The following is an 18978-nucleotide window of genomic DNA, read 5'->3' as shown; positions in this document are numbered from 1 at the left end:
ACCTTTCCAGTGTGTGTATGGCTTTCTTTTCATCCTGCTTGAAGACCTGTCAAAGGAACTTAGGAATTTTTGTTGCATTTCTAGATCAGAAATTAATGCCCTAGTAGGCTTGTTGTTATCTATTTGTTTTAGCTTTAGAGAGAACACTAACCAAAACAAAATTAGCTTTGTAAACTCACACAGATAGTAAAAGAGAATGTAAATATTAAATACTGGTGAACTTCCTATTTTTTATTTTATTAAAATTTCAAGATTAAGGTTATTGCCTTCTGTTAACTGACTTCCAGTGGTTTCAGTTGAGGAATTTTGATGGAAGATACTCTATTTTAACTAAAAATATTCAGACATTTGATTCAGATTATTCTTTAATTCTCTATATGTTATTCTGTGATTTAATCTCTGTACTCAAAAGATGCGTTTTCCCTTGTTTTTGTTTAATTTCTAGGTAAGAGTTGGGCCATCTGATCAACAGGTTATTTTACTGGTGGCTACAAGGCTATCTTTCCATTTTACTAGTGACAATTAGGAGACTTCCTCTATTCTTTGTGAAGCTGGCGCCCATTACATGGGTACTGGTTTTACCTTTAAACTTGGTTTTGAGAACTGGGCATGGTGGCACGTGCCGTTAGTCCTAGCACTCAGGAGTCAGAAGCAGATGAATCTCTTGCGTTTGAGGCCAGCCTGGTCTACAGAGCTAGTTCTAGGACAGCAAGGGCTACATAGAGAAACCTTGTCTCAAAAAAAAAAAAAAAAAAGAAAAATGTTTTGAGTTGTAATCGATGAAGTTCTAGATAATTGCCTCTTTGGGGCTATGGCAGTGTTGCTGACAGGCATTTACCTGTTCTGATGCAGCTTTACAAGAAGAGTTGGAAACTTGTACATCGCTTGTATTACCTTCCTGCCCTAGGTAGTTTACTTCAAATAGTCATCCCCCCACTATAGTCATCCCTTCACCATAGTCATCCCCTTACTAGCTCCCCCTTAAATGTTTACTAAGCCATCTGTTCATCTTTCTTAAAGGAAATAGGCCGAGTGTAGTGGCACACACCTTTAATCTCAGCACCGTGGAGACAGAGGCAGGCAGATCTTTGTGAGTTTGAGAGTAATCTGATCTATATAGTAATTTCCAAAAAGCACAAAAGAATTGTGGGCTGGGGCCATAGTGTAGCTTTTGGTGGGGAGGAAAAGGTGTGCATGGTTTGCTGGGTCACGGACTCTAGAGTGGGTCTCAGGGCCCTTCTTTGTTTTGGGGTTTTTTAAAGTCTCAGACCTGACAGTACTAAAATGGAGGTGGTTTTGTGACTTTGATAATTGGGAGGGCATTTTTGTTACAGCTGTAGACCAAAGCTAGGCTCGAATATGGGAGGAGCTGTAGAATGGCCAAATTAGAGACAGATAAAGTTGGTGGCTTTGCCTCTTGCCCATGGTTCCCTCTCTTCTCTTCCTGATTCTGTTTTATTTTGAACAAGTTTTGGAAAGAGCAGCTGGGGATGGAAGCGTTTGGAGGTAATCTGTGATCAATTGGAGGTGATCTGTGGTCCTCAGCTGCTTGGGGTCTAAGGAAGTTAGTTACTCCAAGAGAAACATGTGCCCTCTGTGTCCTGAAGGGACTTATAGGGCTGAACTAAATGTAGGGCTTTACCCGTCTTTTCTGTAATAAGATGGTGTTAGAATGCTTTGTATTTCACTGTTAGATTAACTTACACACAGAGAACATGAGTCCAAACTTAATTTCTTTTCAGATCAGTGCTAACATCTTCCGGACACTTCCTCCAAGTGATAACCCAGACTTTGACCCGGAAGAGGATGAGCCCACACTTGAGGCCTCTTGGCCTCACATACAGGTAATCACTTAGTCTGTGTTAACAATGATGACACGTCAATACTCTGTTGATCCTGAGTTTGAAGCTGCATGTGTGGTCACCTACCTGTAACCCTTGTCCATGGGAGGCTGAGGCAAGAACATCATGAGTTCAAGACCAGTTTCAGTTGCATAGTAAGAACCTGTCCTCCCCAAAATATAAACACGAGCCACTGAGGTGTGGCCGTGGGTAAGGGTACTATGTGCTGCCAAGACTGATGACAGACTTCAGTCCCAGACCCATGTGGTGGAGTGAGAAAACTGATCGTAAGTGGTCATGTGGCCTCCAGATGCAAGGTGTGACACATGCACGCCCTCCCCATTCAAAAACACATAAAATAAATGTTAATTTTTTTAAAAGAAAAATCAAAATAATATATTTATTTTGAATACATTTTCTTAACCTTATTTCGTTTTCTAAAAGTAATGTTTTGCTGTTTTGAGACAGTCTCTCTATGTAGCCCTGGCTGGAGTGGAACTTACTCTGTAGACCAGGCTGGCCTTGAACTCACAGGAATCCACCTTCCTCTGCCTCCTGAGCACTGGGAGGCTTGCACCACCACAGCTGGCTTAAAACTTGGTTTTTCTTTTGAAATTAGGTTGTCTGATATGAGTAAAGCCATTCTAACTTTGGCTGCTGTTTACCTGACTTATATTCTCCATTCTTTTACTTTTAATGTCTGTTTCTTTGAATCTAAAGTGTGTCTCTTACAAATATTAGTTAGTTAGAGGTGCTAGATTGTTGTTGTGTTTGAGATATGTTCTATTACGTAGCCCTGGCTGATCTCGGGCTTGCTATGTTGACTAGGGTGGTCTTGAACTCAGAGACCTACCTCTTTCATGCCTCCTAAGTGCTAGGATTAAAGGTATGCACCACTATGCCAGGCCCTTGAATTATTTTTTAATAGAGTTAAGTCCAAGTTCATCTGAAGTTTTCTGCTCTAGCCGGTATAAAATTAGGAGTACTATATTTAATAACGGGAGGGTTTTAAAAGCATGAAATTCTCATCCGCCAATGTTACTCTCTTTTTTTATTATGTGTAGCTGGATGGTCTTTGGAAAAGACTTTTAGTTTTTGAAAGTTTAAAAGCAGAGACAGATTTTCTATCAGGATATTTTTATATACTCACAGAAATTAACATAAACTCAGCCAAGTAAACAATGTGTTTCCATTTTTCACTCGTATAATTTGAGGCTCCGTTTAAATTCCCCGAGAGAAAATAGTTCTTAACATTTTAGGAGATGGTAATTGCCATCAAGATACGATCTCTAGGGCTGGTGGGATGGCCCAGTAGATGAAGACACACGCCGTCAAGCCTAGTGACCTGTGCTCGGGCCTATAACCCTTGTGGTGAAGAAAGCCAACTGCACAGGCTGTCCTCTGACGGAGCACTCCACCTGTGCCCTCTGCCTCTCTCCACCTCATGGGATCTCACTCAAACAAAACCAGATTGCACAGGCACACAAGCAATTTGCTTTCATCTGTGGTCTGTGTATGTCTAAAATTTTAAGCTCTTGAGTTACCAAAATTTGGAATAGCATTTAAATTTGGCAATGAAATGCTTTGGGGCAGTCTGAAACTCCTTAGGTTTCCAGTATGGTGATGTCATGTACTTAGGCAGGTGTTGTGATGGGATATACAGCTGCTCTCAGTGAGATCATAGGAAGTTACCGTGCTAGGAAAAGGTGCACAATGGAAGGTTCTTTTTTTTTTTTTTAAAGATTTATTTATTTATTATATATAAGCACACTGTAGCTGTCTTCAGACACACCAGAAGAGGGCATCAAATCCCGTTACAGATGGTTGTGAGCCACCATGTGGTTGCTGGGATTTGAACTCAAGACCTGTGGAAGAGCAGTCAGTGCTCCAAACTGCTGAGCCATCTCTCCAGCCCTCGATGGAAGGTTCTTGTGCCTCTGTACACCTTAGAGATCCATGTATGGCACTTTAGTTGTAAGCGCTACTAATGATCTCCACTGCTCTCTGGGTGTGGCAGGGGAGGCTTGCAGTGTTGCACAGGCTGTTTATGAGTTCTTGGGTTCAGGTGATATTGTCTCAGCTTCTCAGTAGCTGGGGATACAAGTGTTTGCTACCCTGTCCAGCATATGTTTTGCTGTATTTTGAGATTGTATTTTAATTATAGCATTTCGTCCTTCTAAACTCTCCCATATGCTACCCTTCCCCAATTCTTCAAATTGATGTTTTTCATCATTGTTATTAAGTACGTGTGTTACTTGTATGCATGTTTTCAGGGCTGACGGTTGAGCGCTGTATAATTGGTGTGCTTGACCCAGGGGAGGACCATGTCTCCCCTGCCCAGCTTCGCTCAGTTGCCTGTAGTTCTGTGTAGTGTTGAGGCCTCACAGGCTTTTCTGTCCAGTTTGGCATGTTTGTGTCAAAGTTTTGTTCAGTGGATGAAAGACCAGAGAGAAGGTCCAGGCTGAACATATTTAAACAGCTCAGTATTTTGCAGAATCTCTGTCTTGCTCTCTCAGATGTTTAGAGAAGGATTCACAGAGAATTGGACTTCTGTTGCTGCTCCCTGTGCCCAGGCAATGTTCTAAACATGTAGTGTAAACATGTTCTAAACATGTAGTGTAAACTATGTGGTATAATATGTTCTTCTTCATGGATTCTTTCATGGAACAAATCGTTTAGAATCCCTTCATATCACTTTCCTATTAAGAGACTTTGGAAAGCACGTGGCCACCCTACTCCTTGGAAAGGGCCTTTTATATACCTAGACCCACTGCAATTGCCTCTCAGTCTTTTCTTCTCTGGTCAAGATGTTTCCAGTTTCGTTAGCTCATATGGGTCTTATTTTGAGATTCTTTGGTGTTTGTACTGTTTTCTGGTGGCCATGTATCTTTTTAGTGATGAAGAACAGAACTTTTTAATTTTATTGTTTCACCTTAGGAAGGGCATTTTCAAACATGAGTACCATAATGAGGTTGGGTTGTAGTGTACTTGGTAGGGTGTGTGCCCCAGATCAATTGGTATAGTGATGGATCCCCAGCATCAGGAGGTGGGGCAGAGCCATCCCAAGTTCACACTCATTACCAGTTATATTTTAATTCTGTGTCCAAGGCCAGCTTGGGCTACATGAGACATTGTCTCAAAAGACTGAGTAGTACGGCTTCTGTGTATCTCGTCTTTAGGGTGTGGGGTGTGCTCTAGTGTATACAGATGGCAGGCGGCTAGCCTTGTAACAAACGTGTCAAGTCTGCTAGTGCATTAGTGCTGAAGCTGTTGTTGACGTGTGTCCCAAGATTCTTAAAAGCAAATTATAAGTCTTCATGTGGACATAGAGAAACCTCAGTAGCTGCTGAGAAACAGTCGTGTCAACTGTGATGTCATATGGCTAGTAAACATTCAGGCCTCCATTGTGTGCTTCCGACACCAGAGGGAGGAAGGACCCCTAAGACACCCCCTCAGGCCCTAATGACTGTGTGTTTTATGGTGTACACCCAGAAATGAACACTAGTCAGATGTGATAAGTTCAGGAGACACACTGTAGGGTGAGCGAGTAGAGTGGCTCCGAGAACAAGCTTTGCTCCTCTAAGATGGTCTTACTGGGACGAAGACTGTCTGTTCTGTAGGCCCGTGGTTTCGTCCACCTGTGTACAGTGTGCACGCAGCATGCATTAAACCGATAACCTTGCCTTCCCTCAGTGCGCCAAGTCAGCTCCTGACAGCAGGTATTTGCATCTAGATTAGTCATTTCATGTGCTTGCTGTCGGGGAAGTTATGCAGATGGAAAATTATTTTAAAAATTAGGCATCTGGAGAGATGGCTCAGTTGATACTGGCGGTTCTGTTAACAGAGGACCCGGGTGTGAGTCCCAACAACCAGCATCACAGCTCCAGTTCCAGGGAGATGTGACGTCCTCTTCTGGCCTACTTAGGTATTACATGTACGTGGTGCACAGACAGACATGGGGCAAAATAATACAATTTAAAAAATAAGCCATGTACAGTTTATGAACGGCACAGTGTCCAACCACACATTGGTTTAGGAATCCGGGGCTTGGGCTTGGTGTCATAGAAGTCCCCCAAGGGATATGCTAGTTCTCTGAAAAGTTACTTGTTGTGCTTTCATTCCAGGCCTATGCTGCGACATAGTTGTGCCCCACAGCACAATTATTTTTTATTATACTCTTAATGCACAATTAACATTAAAAATTAGGTATCTTGGGCTGGAGAGATGGCTCAGCAGTTGAGAGCACTGGCTATTCTTCCAGAGGTCCTGAGTTCAATTCCCAGCAACTACATGGTGACTCACAACAATCTGTAATGGGATCTGATGCCCTCTTCTCATGTGTCTGAAAACAGCGACGGTGGACTCAGAGACATTAAATAAAAATTAGGCATCTCTCAATCAAATAAACTTTGTTCCCTGTGCCCAGATGGGTAAGGTGCCCTGGCTGGCCTGGAACTCACTATGTAGACCAGGCTTTCACCTCACAGAGATCCACCTGCCTTTGCCTCCAGAGTGCTGGGATTACAAGTGGGTCACCCCACCTGCTTAGCTTTTTTTTTTTTTTATTTTTAAGATGCATTATTTTGTATGTGTGTACATGCATGCATGCTTACATGTGTGTTGTACACGAGTGCAGGTGCCCACAAAGGCCAGAGAAGGGCATCACATTCCCTGGAACTGGTATTAACCAGCCTTACAAGCTGCCTACTGTGGGTGTTGAGAACTGAGCTTTGGCACTCCTAACTGCTGAGCCATCAGAGCTGCCCACACATCCGGAGCCTGTCCAGCTTTTCACAGGTGCTAAGGATCTGAATTCCAGCCCTCACACGTGTGAAGTAAGAGGTTTACCCATGGAGCCATCTGCCCGGACCCCAGATGTTTAAGTGACCTTGTACTGGGACCTAATTCTCTTGTATTCTTAGGGTTCTTAATTGATATGTTTGCTTATAAATTAAGTTGTATCTTGAGGCCAGTTTCTTACCTTTCATAGCTATTAGGTTACTTACTGTTTTTTTTTTTTTTTCCTTCAAGACAATGTTTCTGTGTAGTACTACCCTGGCTGTGCTGGAAATCACTCTGCAGACCAGGCTGGCCTTGAACTCATGGAGTTCTGTATTCTGAGTGCTGGTATTAAAGATGTGCACCACTACTGCCTGACTCTGGCCGTGCTTGCTCCTGGATTACTTTAGTTCTGACTTGCAGTGATAAGGGCACTGTGCTGTCATCCAAGCTGCATGGGGCTTCTTGGTACAAGACTCACCCTCGTGTCTGGTTTATTTGCTCTGGTGTACAGTTCCTTCCTCAGGCCTGTGCTTCTACAGTTTAGTTTGTTACTCTCCAACTGTGTGTGTGTGTGTGTGTACGTGTACACACATGTGGAGGTCAGACAGACAAGCCATGGAAGTCTTTTGTTTTTTTTTTAACCTTCCACCACATTGGGTCCTGGGAATTAGCAGCAAACCCTGTTACCTTCTTGAACCATCTTGCTAGACCCCCTACCCTAGTTTAATAGGAAGGCTTGGTTTTTCAAGCTGGTATGGCCACACTGCCCACCCTCATTCTGAGCCTGTGCTTAAGGGACTCTAGGGGATAGGGGGACATAAACCTTGGGCACTCGTAAGTTAGCATCATCCACTGAGTGATGCAGAACCACAGCTCTCCCGGACTGCAGCTCAGGACGCCTTGCTGTGAACACTGTGACCAAGAACCGTCTAGGAGGAGAGGGCAGCCCGTCATGGAACGACTTACTAGAGACAGGGAACTGACACGGAGCCATAGAGAAACACTGCTTACTGGCTTGCTCAGTTTACTTTCTTACAAGCCTCAGATCCACCTGCCCAGGGATGGCACTGCACAGATCAGTCATTAATCAAGAACGTGCCCCACAGGCAACTGATGGACATTCTTATCAGTTGACTTCCTCTTCCCAGATAATATATTGTGTCAATTTGATAAAAAGCCAATCAGGAGAAAAGCCAAGCTATAAAGATAAAGGTTATTTAAAACACTGTTTTTAGGGGTTGGGGATTTAGCTCAGTGGTAGAGCGCTTGCCTAGGAAGCACAAGGCCCTGGGTTCAGTCCCCAGCTCCGGGGGAAAAAAAAAAAAAACAAAAAAAAACCCCACTGTTTTTAGAGATAGTTACCCACTCAGGCTGGTAAGAACGGTGTTTTGACAGGAACTGTAACTCAGAATATTATCGACATCATTTTGCTTTTACTTACCTTCTCACACAGCTGGTGTATGAATTCTTCTTGAGATTCTTGGAGAGTCCTGATTTCCAGCCCAGCATTGCAAAGCGATACATTGACCAGAAGTTTGTACAACAGGTAAGGGACTCTTAGATCTCAAATGTTTGTATCTTAGCACTTGCTTATTAACAGTTGTTGTTGAGGTAATCGTTTAATCATCATGACTGAGCTACGGATGCCTTTCTGCACACCAGCATCTGAACTCCAGTTGCTTGTCTCCCCGACCCCACCGCACCCCACCCCAGGCCCCACTCTGACCAGTTCCTTAAGCCACAGGTAAAATAAAATGGGACCATTAGAGCACACGGAATGAATGCCTTCTTGGTTTTTAGAAACTGGTATTACCACTATTTCTTGACACGAACATGCAATTAATTTCTAGGAATGTATCCGTTGGTTTTTACTGTCAAGATCGTTTTAGACTGAACAGCCTCTTCAGGCATTTGAAGTTGTCTTGTCAGTTGAACCATTCTTTATCTATTTTCTTTTAAAGCCATTATCACGGTGCAAACCTTGTTAGGAATTTGATGCTGAGAGCACAATTTGCCTCCATTATGAGGACTTTTCAGACCACTGTTGGGTGTCCTGCATGATAAAGATTCCACATGTGGGCGCTGGAGAGGTGGCTCAGCGGTTAAGAGCACTGACTGATCTTCTAGAAGTCCTGCGTTCAATTCCCAACAACCACGTTGTGGCTGTAATGGGATCTGATCTTCTGGTGTTTCTGAAGAGACTACTCACATACATAAAATAAACAAATCTTTAAAAAAAAAGATTCCACATATTTTTGAACTGTTCCTGGCTCATACATGGTAAATAACATCACCTGCCTATCTCTTCAAGAGCCCTTCAGAAACTACGTAAGATTAGCTGTTCACTAACAGTAGAACATACACATCAACCAGGAGTAAAGTCAGTCCAATCAAAGCAGGGTCTTTGGGGTTACTGCAGAGAACCACACTTACTTTCTTGTATGGTTCGCCTGTGGAGTGTACTCGGGTTCTTGTGAGGCCACACGCATTAACTATCTCCGATGGCAGCAGGTTGACCTTGAAGCAGATGCTGCAGTAACCTAGGTGCTTAGACTGCTGGGCTTTTCTGAGGAGAGCCAGGAGAAACCTAATAGAGCAGGACCGTCTCCTACCTTCTACCTCAAACTCCTGAAGTGTCTGGAAAGCCAATGCAGTTAACTATCTGATTCCGACAGTTCCGTGTACTGCCCACAGCTGCATCCCTGAGGTACTAGGGGGTGCTTCTGCCTTACAAGAATTCTCAGCTTTTGAAAGTTAAAACTCAGAAGAGTAGGAGAGATTTTGTTGAAAGAGCTGGGTTTGGGGGTAGGGCATACTACATAACTTAAATTTATGTTTAAATAAGATAATTTCCCAAGATTGTTTTTTGTGACACAGACCTGTCGTTTGGATACTTCATAAATGTTATGCTTCTTGTAAAGAGAGTGCCCACATCCAGTGCCACACAGCTTGTAAATGACACAGTCTGGATTTCAACTAGAGCAGTGTCACCCTTCCTAATGCTGCAGCCCTTTAATATAGTTCCTTGTGTAGTGGTGACCTCAGCCATAAAATTATTTTATTGTACTTCATATGTGTAATTTTGCTACTGTTATGAATCGTAATCTTATATGCAACCCCAAAGGAGTCATGACCCACAGCTTGAGAACACCGAACTAGACCCTCTTACCTTGATTGAATTGTTCTTAAAAATAGTTTGAGGGCAACAGAGCCAGAAAAGAGAAAACAGGTTTCCTGCTACAAATATAGGTTTATTTAATTATAATATTTCAAAACATGTCTAGATTTGAAACTCGGCTAACAACTGCTGCTGAGCTTAATGCCCCCATAGAGGTAAATCTACTTTGAACAAAGTCATCTCTCAAGTAAACCAACATCAGAAATATGAGTTTAAGGCTAAAATGAGAAGGCTAGCCATGTCTGATTATAATAATTTGGACCAGTGCTTTGTAGGTATTTTGGGTGGGGCCTCATGCAGTACCTTAACCTAGCTAAAAATGAGTGCAAACCATAAGGAAGTTGCTTGTTTAGGGCACATGAACGTGATGTATCAGTGCCTCTGGACGTCTGCGTTGGTTTGAAATCTGCACAGAAGGACAGAGGGAAGAAAGAGCTTCGCCTTCCCTGGGCATCTCTGTTTAGAACAGGAGAACCCTGCAGCTCTGTGTATCTGGAGATGGGCTTCTTGTTCAAGGCAGTCTCACCACGGAACTTTGGATCAGCCTGGCCTCAGACACTAGCACTCTGGGAGGCAGAGGCTGGAAGACTGCAAATTCAAGGCCAGCGTGGGCTAATGAGTCTCTGTCTCAAAAACAGATAAATAAAAATAAGTTTTATCAAAAAAGTTAAGTATGATAACACCAAAAATTATGCTAGGAAAAAATTTTAAAGTCACCGGGGTGAGGTTAAAAAATTGTATTTTTAGAACGTGTTTATATTCTTTAAAACAATACAAAGAATGTATAAAAAAGAATTTAGTGAAAATATTTATACCTTTCTTAGTTTCATTTACTTAGCAAAGATAAAATCTAGTAAGGCAGACTATTTAGGGAAAATGTTACAGACTTCATAGGTAATCTTACAGTCAAAATTAGAAAAAAGAACGGTTTTAGCTCGATTATTTTTTTAAAGTAATCTGTCAGATCTTTCTTAAAGCTCCTGGAGCTTTTCGACAGTGAAGACCCACGAGAGCGTGACTTCCTGAAGACCGTCCTGCACCGGATTTACGGGAAGTTCCTGGGAATGAGGGCGTTCATCAGAAAGCAAACCAACAACATCTTCCTCAGGTAGGCCCGTCCTTGAGAGCATAGCATTCCCCCCTCGTGCTGTCTCCTGAGCCACGCTCCTGGAGGTGAATCTTCCTATCTGAAGCCCAGCCCCGCTGATGGCACCTCGGTCATCCTGCCCATCACATGGTGGCAGCCTAACAATGTAGAAGCTGTCCCCTTTACCAGGCAGCAGTGGTAGTGAGGACAGTGTTGGATGGATGCTGTGTTTTGAGTTGAAAGAATAATTTGCTCAAACTTTCTCTGAATTTTTTTTTTTTAAACAATCACAGTTTAAGCCAATACCTGCAGAGAAGAGCTTTCTTTTGCTGATAAAACTAAGATCCACATGGGAATGTGGTTTAAGTACTGGTGAGGCCTGCGTTTCACATCAGAGTCCACATTACCATCTGTGTTTCAGGTTCCTTTCCCTGGTGTCAGTTACTGAAGATGTGACCTTAGGCTCGCATGGGAGATTCGGGGCTGCCTCCCCGAGTCTCGTGTCAGTGTCCCATCTCCTCAGCTCTGCAGCCCTGGGTCACGCCCACCTCATGCTGTCATTGGCTTTAGAGGCAGTTGTGACAGTAGAAAACTAGATAGCCTACGCCATTTGCAGTCTAAACTCTCTGAACAGGTGAAAACGTAGACCCCTTGTCCTGGGATGTTTATGTGAGTAGTGGCCTCCTACTTTGAGACAGTTGCTCCAGGCCATCCGTCTTTCTTGTATGTTAAGTGTATAGAATGATCCGGATGGAACGATATTGCTGTTTTCATGTGGCAAACTTGAGCAGAGTCTGTGTGACTCGGGGAAACAGGTCTTGTGTTGCTACTGCTCCCAGTCAGGGCTGGGGCGTAGCTCACCCGGTGCAATGATAGCACACACCTGTCGGGCCAGCAGGATCAGACGGGCGGTGGGGATTGGCTACAGTCTCAAGACAAGACCAAAAGTCTGGTGTGAACCAGAGCCTTGGGGCCAAGCAGCCAGTGCTGCGCTTAATGCTGCCTTGGCTGACTTTCTTCACCTTCTTGCCTGTTCTCTGGTGTTTACAACATTTTAATATATTACGTCTATCTTTATTTCAAATTCAGGTTTATCTATGAAACGGAGCATTTCAATGGAGTGGCTGAGCTCCTTGAAATACTGGGAAGGTAGGTTGGAGTGGGGTGGGGTCAGGGGTGGGTTTTTTTTAAAGAATTAAGTTACCGAAAGAATGTTTTATGTACTAAACAGCTGGAGTTGAAATGAGTTCCTATTTCAGAGTTTTGAGCACAATGCTGGAGGCCCTGGGTTTAATCGCTAACAAACAGAAGACAACTTCAGGCTTCAGGGCTCTGGCATATATATAAAATAGTGTTGTGCGTAAGGCCTTGGGTCTACACAGCCTTCCCAGCTGGGAAGAGATGAATTCATTCCATCAGACGTTCACTAAGAATTCTTTCCCAAATGCTGACAGACCATTCCAACTCTAACTGTTCCTTTCGAAGAGTCTTTGGTTTTATATACACATTTCCTTTCTGTTCACTGCATACCAGAAATGATAGAATTATCTTAATTCCAGATTATTCAGAAATGTAGGGGAAACTCCCCAGTTATCATCACTGAGCATGCTGGAAATTCTAGTAGCGTTGGGACAGTCAAGTCGCTCCTGTTGCTTTAAGGGAGGAAGTTAAAGGCAGCTGTGCAGAACTAAAGTGGCAGCCTGTAGATGTCAGATTGCAGGCTGCCCTGGAGGGACAGACTGCTGCAGTCTGGAGTGGCTGCAGATAGTGTAGCCTGGGGAAACAAAGTGACTACTTAACCCTTCCCTGCCTTTTCTTCCCTCCAGTATCATCAATGGCTTTGCGTTGCCACTGAAAGCAGAACATAAGCAGTTTCTAATGAAGGTTCTTATTCCTATGCATACTGCAAAAGGACTGGCTCTGTTTCATGCTCAGGTAAATTTCAGAAAATTTACACATGGACATTTTCAAAAACAAGCATAAAGGCAAAATATTTGAGAGGTATCGAGGGGCTGGTCTCGTGGACAATTAAGGAATGTGCTTTGACAGATTTTTATTCTGAGTTGTTCACTACTGCTGCAGCTTTAGGTCAGATACAGAAAAGATTATCAGGCTTCCTGGTTCAGGTCTTGGTCACTGTTAACATTATAGGATGTACCCTGGAAGACTAAATCAAGTCTAGAGCCAACAACCTGTTGAACTTTAATAAGAATGTATTCATCTCCTACTGCAACTTAAGACTGAAGTGACACTTTGTGTCAGTGTGAAACTACCCCGTTATCCCTAAACGTTACTTCACTAACATCTCTTAATCTTGGCTCTGCCCTTTAGCTGGCCTACTGTGTTGTGCAGTTCCTGGAGAAAGACACGACACTGACAGAGCCGGTGAGTGTTGGGTTCCTGCCCATGCGCTTGTCTAATCACCTGTAGCGGTGTTTCACTGCAGCCTGGGTAGTCAGCTGTCCCACAGTAGGAGCAGCACGCATGCTCAGGAGGCAGTAGGCATAAACTGAGGGGTAATAGTTATGGCGTAGTAGGACCCACTGTTCACCCTCCTGTCACCTCTTACAGCGAGGACACACCGGGTCCCAGAAGCCTTTCCTTGAACTTTGTTCAGAAATAACACACAAAAGACTTGAAGGTGTCTCCTCACCTTCAGCAGTTTGGATTCCAATCTCAGAACAGTGAGGAGAGTCTTAGTTATTGAGAAAAGGGATTGAGATGAGCCAGCGTGAGAGCAGGAGCTCAGGAGCACAGTCCTAATGAACTCGGAGCCTTTAGCCATGGCTGATCTAGATCTAGAGCTGTGTTTAGCCTACACTGGCCTCAACCTTGTTGTGATCCTCCTGCCTCAGCCTCCTAAATGCTGGGATTTTGAGCTCACCGAACTTACTATACAAACCACTGTAACCCTAAGTAAAGTGAGTGTTTTGAGGTAGAATGCTTTCTAAGCACTTTAAGTATAAATACTGAAACTGAAGGGTTAAAGGTCATGTATCTTAGGCTAACCCTAGGGGTGCTTGAAATGTTTTATGTATGTATATGGCATAATTGTTGAAATAGACAGCCTCCTTTTAAAGTCTTATTTTGGCAGCTGTGAAACAGGTTTGGGCCCAGCTCTTACAATGTGTACTGCATAAGTTTCGATAATAAGAATTATCTCTTAGGGTTGCCCCAGTGAGCTGAGGCTTGACCTCAGATGGTGAGTGCCGGCCGGCCGGCATGCACTGGGCCCCGGGTTCAATCCCCAGCTACAGTATATGGTCTTTGAAAATCAGAAATGTTCTCCTAACTTCCTTCACACCATACATCATTTTCTTGTGCTGTAAGTGTCCACTCATGTTGGTCCTGTTACATGGAAACCACAGACTTTGCTCAGCTGGGTGTAGCGGTGTCTGGTCCATCCCAGGCCCAAGTCCTAATAAAGCTAAGTAGGGATTTTCATGTCCTGAGTGATAACAGTCTGGCCTGAATCCCAGGCTGGTCTAGAACTTGGAGGTGTGAGGCAAGAGAATTCCAAGTACTAGGATTGTAGATGGTGCACCGCACGCCCAATTGTTGAATTCTTTCTAAACTCTTCTGGTGTTTTTTAGGTGATCAGAGGACTCCTGAAATTTTGGCCAAAAACATGCAGTCAGAAAGAGGTGGGTTTTAATAATAATAAATGCATTTACACCAAGACTTTGTAATCTTGGCCTGCTCTCTGAACTGTGCCCACTCCCTGACATACACCTCTGCCTTCTCTACATTAGCACCATTTGTAAAAGAAAAATTTTTTTAAAACCTAGGTGATGTTTTTAGGAGAAATTGAAGAGATCTTAGACGTCATTGAGCCAACACAATTCAAAAAGATTGAAGAGCCGCTTTTTAAACAGATATCCAAGTGTGTCTCCAGTTCTCACTTCCAGGTACCAACTGCCTGTCTGTGACAATCTGACTTTGTGCCATCCTTTTCCCTGCGGATTCTGAGGTTTCTCGTGTCTTTTTAGGTTGCAGAGAGAGCACTGTACTTCTGGAATAACGAATACATTCTCAGTTTGATTGAGGAGAACATCGATAAGATCCTGCCCATCATGTTTGCCAGTTTGTATAAAATTTCCAAAGAACACTGGAATCAGTAAGTGGTTGTTGTTGGTTTCAGTTTTAACACAGTTTAAATAGCACAGGCTGGCCTGGAGCTCAGGGTCCTGCTCAGCCTCAGCACTGAGATTACAGGCATGTGCTTTACCTGTCGCTCTTTCCTGTACTCATCGGAGCCTGTGCAGACTTGTAACCTATCCTGACGGCTAACATCACAGTTCTAGATACTACTTATCTTTGCAAAGCTCTTTGTGGATGTTCCTCAGCAAACAGTCTTACCAGCCAGTGCTCCGGTGCCACTGTGGAAACGGATGTGGCTGAGCTGGCTGCACCTGGCCTCCCCACACTAGACGCTGAGGGCCATAGGGAGATGTGGCATTCGGACATTCTAACTTCTGTGACATTTTTATCCTGCTACCCCAGGGTCTAAGGTGAGATGACGAGAACCCGAATGTTATACCGGGTCCATCATCAATGGCATGTGTGGCCAGAGTTTTTGCACTTTAGTTACAGTGTCTGACATTAATTACGCGTTCAGTGTTGCTGGCCTCTAACCCAGAACTGGCTTCTCTTCCAGGACTATTGTAGCTCTGGTATACAACGTGCTGAAAACCCTAATGGAGATGAACGGGAAGCTTTTTGATGACCTTACTAGTTCCTACAAGGCTGAAAGACAGAGGTACTTGATGAGCTTTGAAAATTCTATGATACTCAGTTTGGAGAGGTCTGTCTCTTAGCTGTTGGGTGAATAGATCAGGCATTATAATTTGAAAGCCACTGTCCAGCAAAGTAATCCTGTTACTTTTATAAATCTGTTAAGGTCATTACATGACTTTCCTCCTCTAACGGACTGTGGTTTAAATGTGGATCGTGCTTTTCCAGAGCTGAAAGAGTCCAGTAGTTTAGGAGCATGTACACAAACCCTTCGTCTACACTGGGTTCCCTGAGGGCTTCGGATCATCAGAAAGTGGTTTCTGAAGTCAACATACCATCCCAGCTCTGGCTTAGGATGCCAGTCAGGTCTTTCTCTGTGACTTTAAGGCCAGGAAGACACAGTTGAGACCCTCTGTCAGACAAACAAAAACATCACAAGGTTCAGGGAGAAATTAGAACCACGACCTGAGTCCATAAAGCAACAGGCAGGAGAGGTGTGTAGGAACCTGTAGACCGGTGAAAGCCCATGTTTACAGCCTGTACTGATGGGTGGGCAGATTGCCTCTCTGCACATGTGGGAAGGGTGGGGCTTCCACCTGTCCCTACAAGGCCCTCAGTGTCACTGTAGCTGGCCTGGAGCTCTCCTGTATCGACTGTGGTGAGTTAGTGCTGTGTAACACCACATGTGTCACAGAAGCCACAGGCAATGAAATGCTCATTCCCACAAGGGACTTCGCTGAGCTTCCCACTAAAACTGCCGATTTCTCTACAGAGAGAAGAAGAAAGAACTGGAACGCGAAGAATTATGGAAAAAGTTAGAAGAGTTGAAGCTGAAGAAGGCTCTAGAGAAACAGAACAATGCTTACAACATGCACAGTATTCTCAGCAATACCAGTGCCCAGTAAAAGGTCAGCTCCCCCTGCTGGGCGGCAGTGTTGTACACTCTTGGAATATATAAAAACTTCAAAGCCAAACCTCATCAGTATAATGTAATTAGGAGGCCAGTTTTTCCTGGCAAGCGTAAGCGAAAGAGATAAGGACTAAACATAGCCCTGTGCTGTGTCACGGCCACAGTATATTGTAAACTTTGTCTAATCATGGAGTGTCACTGTCATCTGTTGAGTGAGGTGACTGTGGGAGTGGCGTGAGTCACACGACTTAGCCCAGGTGTGCTGCACACACAGATCAAGCCGGCCTCTGCACACTTCCTTTATCATGTGCTTTCACAGTGCTGCACACCTTGGGTACTTCTGAGGAAAGAACCTTCCTTCATGAGATAAGCTGAGGTGTTGCCCTTCCCTTCCCCTCTCCTAGAGAGGCGGGTGGGGAGATAAAGGCCCAGCCTCATTAAAGATACTGCCATACTCTGGGTTTTGCAACATCTTGCGTTTCCAGGCTTCCGAAGCACAAAGTATTAAAAGCTGGGGGGAAGTAAACCAAATGTTGACTGTTCCCAAATCCCCTGCAGCAGCAGCACCCAGAGCGTGCGCAGAGCAGCACCGGCGGGTGGACCCTAGCTCACCTCCTTCATTCCTCCAAGGCTGGAGGCAGGGCCTTCCCAGTCCTCAACCTGCCCGTCCCAGGCCTGCCTGCAGGGTGAAGGAGGCCCTGGGTCCCACAGTGTGATGCGGACTGCTAGCTATCACTGCCTGGCTTTGTGTAAGGGAAATGCAGTGGGCAAACTCTGAATTGACTGCGTAGAAGCCTTGTATGTTTTTACCTGGTCGGGTATTTTTCACACCTGTTGTTATCAGTACCATTCCAACCTCTTGCCTTGCAGTTGTATGGAAAACCGTTTTATAATGAAAGATCTTCACTGGGGATTGAGCAGCATTTAATAAAGTCTATGTTTGTATTTTGCCTTATGTCATTTGCTCTTTGGTCTCTGGAAGATAATTTATATATTAGAAAATTTCAACTCATGGAGGTATTCTAATTAGAATTAGGGTGCTTTGTGGTCCATGGATTAGGAGTCTAGCCATTTAAACAATCTTTTAATAAAATCTCAAGCTTCTTGTCCCTCTGTGTTCTAGGACAGGTGGTTTAACATTAAAGCTAGTTTTAATTAAAATGGGGGCAATCTTGTATCGATGACAGCAGCAGTTCTGGGAAAAGCTGGAAGACTAACATCGTCTCAGCTAAACACCATTTAAAAGGAGCACAGGGTGACAGCAGCCTCCATGGCCCCTGAGAAAACTCCCTTCAGTACAGTGGCCTGTATTTTTACTATATTCTTAATCAGGGGCATTCTACGGCCATTGAGCAGTTCAGTGACACTGCTCCCCCCAGGCCACTGCTTTTTCATACTTGGGGCAACCCCACACAGAACACAGGGCTGCCTTTCCAGAGTGGAAGTCGGGTGTTTGATTCTAAGAATAGATAGATAAGAACACCTCCCAGTTATCTAGAGCAGGTTAATAGCAGCTCAACGCTTCACAATACAGGAAGTAAAGCGTTAGTGTTCACCGAGGCAGATGGTGACTGCTGAAGTGATACACAACTGTGGCTTTTGTAACCAGGGACTACATGCTCAGCACACATCCTGTGGCTGGGCTGCACACCCTTGCGCCATGGCTTTCTGTCCTCCATGTTCTTACTGCCATTGATGCTTTGTGCTTGGTATTTGTGCTAAAATGGTGTTTTATAATAAAAGATCTAGGCTAAAATCTAAATTCTTGTATATCTGAGACAGAGGTAGCAGGAATATTTTCACTATCCAAGTTTATCTCTAGGGATTTGGGCAAAACAGAGCTTCTTGCTGCTAATTTAGAGATAAAAAACGTCTTCCTTACACCTGTGAGTAGTTCCCTTCAGAGTCTCTAAGGCCTAATTACGAATTCTTCGGTGTTACTGTGTTCCCTCTGGCCACATGTTTCATGCAGGTACTGTTTGTCAAAGCCCCAAAGGCCACCCTTTCAGGTGTGTGTTTCTGTAGGTCACGGTGACGAGCTTGTGTGGTGTGTCCCTCCTGGCCACCTGTCATTCCCAGCTTACCTCCCTGGGAGCAGCGACTTATGCTGGGTCGGAGCCATTGTGCTGCGGTCCAGACTCACACTACCCTCGGGGTCTGCTGGTCACAGCATCCACGTCCGGTGTTGCTGCCTGCCGGTTTACTGGGTGGCCACACTCATCCCTTTTGTGCTAGCCCAACTTTATTTACCTGTTAATGAAATCAAGATACGCTAAGTAGGCGCCTACTGTGTACGTCTGTGCTAGCACTTCTAGTGCATCAGAAATGGTCACGGGTTTCTAGTAGCCTTTAAGGTCTCATGTAAAGCCGGGTGGGGTGGGGGTGGGGGTGGGGGGTGATGTAGGCTCTTATTCCCAGCAATGGGAAGGCAGAGGCAAGCCTGGTC

General features: G+C 44.3%; 1 protein-coding gene across 1 annotated transcript in view; it reads left to right on the top strand.

Moving 5' to 3' along the window:
* Positions 1-17485, top strand: part of Ppp2r5a (protein phosphatase 2, regulatory subunit B', alpha) — a 44397-nt gene extending 26912 nt beyond the window's left edge. Inside the window, exons 3-13 of the mRNA NM_001107891.1 lie at positions 1743-1844; positions 8077-8169; positions 10779-10909; positions 11978-12037; positions 12715-12823; positions 13220-13273; positions 14482-14532; positions 14677-14796; positions 14878-15005; positions 15546-15647; positions 16395-17485. Coding sequence (NP_001101361.1) covers positions 1743-1844; positions 8077-8169; positions 10779-10909; positions 11978-12037; positions 12715-12823; positions 13220-13273; positions 14482-14532; positions 14677-14796; positions 14878-15005; positions 15546-15647; positions 16395-16527 — 1083 coding nt within the window. The 3' untranslated portion in view covers positions 16528-17485. The remainder of the gene's footprint in view (positions 1-1742; positions 1845-8076; positions 8170-10778; positions 10910-11977; positions 12038-12714; positions 12824-13219; positions 13274-14481; positions 14533-14676; positions 14797-14877; positions 15006-15545; positions 15648-16394) is intronic.
* The last annotated feature ends 1493 nt before the right edge of the window (positions 17486-18978 follow it).

Source organism: Rattus norvegicus, chromosome 13, assembly GCF_036323735.1.
Source record: "Rattus norvegicus strain BN/NHsdMcwi chromosome 13, GRCr8, whole genome shotgun sequence".
Taxonomy (NCBI): domain Eukaryota; kingdom Metazoa; phylum Chordata; class Mammalia; order Rodentia; family Muridae; genus Rattus; species Rattus norvegicus.
This window is presented reverse-complemented; position numbering and strand designations above follow the sequence as displayed.